Here is a 3,238-nt window from a genome sequence, read left to right as displayed (position 1 = left end):
ACATGGATTAATTTGTTGAGTAAAAATTATAAAATATATTTTAACGAATTGACATATACTAACATTAATTTTGTTTCAGCTTCTATCCTCTTCGAATGCCAAGTCATAAATCGTAAGGATTCTACGATACCCTTCAATCAAATCCCTAAATCATCGTACTTCAATGGAAATCTAGAATTGATTGAAAAATCAATAAACCACCCCACTATTCTGCTACCACTCGCAATCAATGCCTCGAGCTTACAATTAGTGAAATGTAATACAGTCGTAGATAAGGACAGGGAATCAGTAAAATAAAGGAAACGAAACAGACGCAGTACAAAGACATGCCGCGATTGAAAAAAATAATCGTGCAGTAAAGAAAATGTTACTTTCCGTAATTTTACGAAATAGTAATATTATTGAGAAGAAAACTAATATTTTATTTTAATGTCTTTGAGAGGGCATCCAAAACGATCGAGATTTGTTAACGATCTGTAAAGAATGAGTACATATTCAAAAAATATAGTATATCATGTATACCTCGTTTGTGATTATAAACTGTATGATATTGTATTTTAAAACAGTAATGTTAAAAATGACGGTAAAATTATTAAATTCAAAGTGGGATGTTTATACTATATATATTTTCAAAAACTGATGTTAAACAATACTGTGGTCTTTTTCGTTTTTATTGAACATCATGAACATCAAGCAACTTAAAAGTAGTATGTTAAAAAAGACACGCGTGCATGCGTGTGTGTGTCAACACATTGTAAACATCTCTGACTTTTTTCTTTTTTTAAGTAACAATCATTACTATGAATCTAGCAGAAATATTCTTTTTTCAAGTTTTGGAGGAGAAAAGAGAAAGTCTCGAACTATAAGATCCAATTCTTCCAGAGTTAGTTGAACGTGTAAACGTAGCACTGGATCCTCGTCATTGTCTCGTAGATATTTAAGACCATGATATAAATCGATCAAATCTTTACCGAGATTAAATAGCGTATCCTTTCCAAGACCACGAAGTAACAAAGTACTAACCATAACCGCAGCTCGTCGACATTCAGCATTTTTATCCGTCTTTATGATACAGCTAATGCAATAGAGCACCTAAAATTATATTTCAATTAAAACTATTTTTAATCGAGTTTATATACTCTCATTTTTATAGAATAAAATAGTTAAATAATCAATTTAACTATATATGTTACAAGGAAGAGAGTATATACCTCATAATCTTGTAATAGATCTCGTAAAATATAATAGCCTCAAACAGAGATTTTTTGTGAAAAAAGAAAGAAAGATAAAACAAGGTAGTTCTATAGTTTAGTGACTTTGCCCTAAATCCATTTATTTTTTCCGGTTTTTTCAAACAAGGCTAGATTTCAACATTAAAAAAAATATAGGTCAAGGAAGCTTAAAAAAGTAATGTGCTTTTGCTACCTTCTAACAAAAAACGTAAAATCTTTAAAAACCGCAGAATGCATAGACCGCTCAGGATAGATTATCACGTATATTATCGATGAAACAATTTTGAACAACGTTTTCCTTTGAAAATATTTTCAGTTATCCTTACTTTCTGTCATATCTACATAAAGCGAATCCTACGCTAGATTGAAATTTGCCTATACATGCTTCGCGAGACTGTTAGAATGATTCACAAATAACGGGTGAACTTGTTGCAACTAACAAACGTGGCAATAAGTTGCTTGTAGCGTTACTGTTAAGGCCCGAAATCAGTCATGATTAGCTTTAACTGAAACCTCCTGTCCATACTAGTTTTGACTAATTAATTCTAGAATTAACTGAATACTGCCAGTCGATATTAACTCCTCGCACAGTATCCATACTATACATATTTAAGTTTATATATCATTGAAATTAGTTAAATTAGTTATCACAATTTGTTTATAGAAACACTAGACAATCCGCGATCCCTTGCAGAAACAACACGTCTACTTCACATGTAGAGACCAAGGCATTGTACTTTTATCAACCATTTTTGCAAATAATCTCGGAAACTAAGGCCGAGCGGCAATTATTGTTGAAATAAAAATAGTTCCGAATCTCATTCTCTACATATACTCAAAAATCATCGAGATCAATTTATGCATTCTATAGTTTTTATCATTTTTATGCTTTTGTGTCAAAAAACTAACAAAAGCCTTTTAAAAACAAAATTACCTTTTCAGACACCGCTGATCTATATTTCTTTCCAATATTGAAATACAGCCTTTGCTGAAAAAAACCATTTTTTGGAAAAAGAAGGAGGAATTAGGGTAGTCTGCAAAATTACCAAAAACAAAACTAACAAGGAAACATACCCAACTCGCAGACACCGAATTTGATGAAACTTATATGACAGAAAGTTCTCAAAAATATATCTGACACGTACTTCTTTTTTATCGGCTTTTTAATTTTGGAAAAAGTTATTAAATACTGGAATAACTTTGGAAGCTTCCTTCATCCTTTTAGTATGAACGATGGTCGATAAAAGAAAATACGTGTCAAATACTACCTTTTTCAAGTACATAATAGTAATAATTAGGTATACGATCTATATAAATCTATGTAAATTTCATCAAATTCTGAGTTTGCAGGCTGGGTATGTTCACACTCTCTCTAACAAATTTTCACGTTTTTTTCTTTTTTCCAATATGCACTAAATGATCCCCTATAATGTTTCTTACCCTCAACACAAATCCACAAACAGAATTGCAATATCATTTTTATTTTTAAAGAATAATTATCAAAATAAGCGAATTAAACATACCTCGATAACGATATCTCCCAATCGAAAACTTAATATCTTACATAATTCACCTAAACAAGAAAGACTAGAAGCACGTACTAAAGCATCTGAATCTCGCGTAGCACATAAAAATCCATTTATTAAAATAGCTTTATAAGCAAATGCCATTTCACCTATTGAATTATGTATGTTAGAATTGTGACAAATATAAAAACATATTTGAGAATATATACCTAATATATACCTAAATTTTTGGTTACTTTTACAAGTATTTCTCCCAATTTGATCCTAGTTTCTACAGTTATTTCTCTAGCTGCAATACGTTGTGGCATATCAATATATTCCTGTACTAACATCTCAATCACCATTTGTGGATATGAACTAGTTAAAGCACACAATCCATTAATTGCTGTCAAATATATAAATGAATCTTCGTGTTTCAAATTCTCCTATGGCAATATTTTATTATGTACAATATACAAGATATATATATATATATATATA

The 3,238-nt window shown here is 30.4% G+C and overlaps 1 protein-coding gene across 1 annotated transcript in view; it reads right to left on the bottom strand.

Annotated features, from left to right (window-relative positions):
• Positions 1 to 611: 611 nt before the first annotated feature.
• The window catches only part of Tango6 (transport and golgi organization 6), a 5,470-nt gene continuing 2,843 nt past the window's right edge, over positions 612 to 3,238 (bottom strand). The window contains exons 6-8 of the mRNA XM_017902766.1: positions 2,979 to 3,183; positions 2,756 to 2,907; positions 612 to 1,092 (exon numbers count right to left, since the gene is read on the bottom strand). Of these exons, the coding sequence (XP_017758255.1) occupies positions 799 to 1,092; positions 2,756 to 2,907; positions 2,979 to 3,183 (651 nt within the window). The 3' untranslated portion in view covers positions 612 to 798. The remainder of the gene's footprint in view (positions 1,093 to 2,755; positions 2,908 to 2,978; positions 3,184 to 3,238) is intronic.

Source organism: Eufriesea mexicana, unplaced genomic scaffold (assembly GCF_001483705.2).
Source record: "Eufriesea mexicana isolate 0111107269 unplaced genomic scaffold, ASM148370v2 scaffold1992, whole genome shotgun sequence".
In the NCBI taxonomy this organism is placed as follows: domain Eukaryota; kingdom Metazoa; phylum Arthropoda; class Insecta; order Hymenoptera; family Apidae; genus Eufriesea; species Eufriesea mexicana.
Note: the sequence above shows the minus strand (reverse complement) of the source record. Positions and strands in the feature narration are given on the sequence as shown.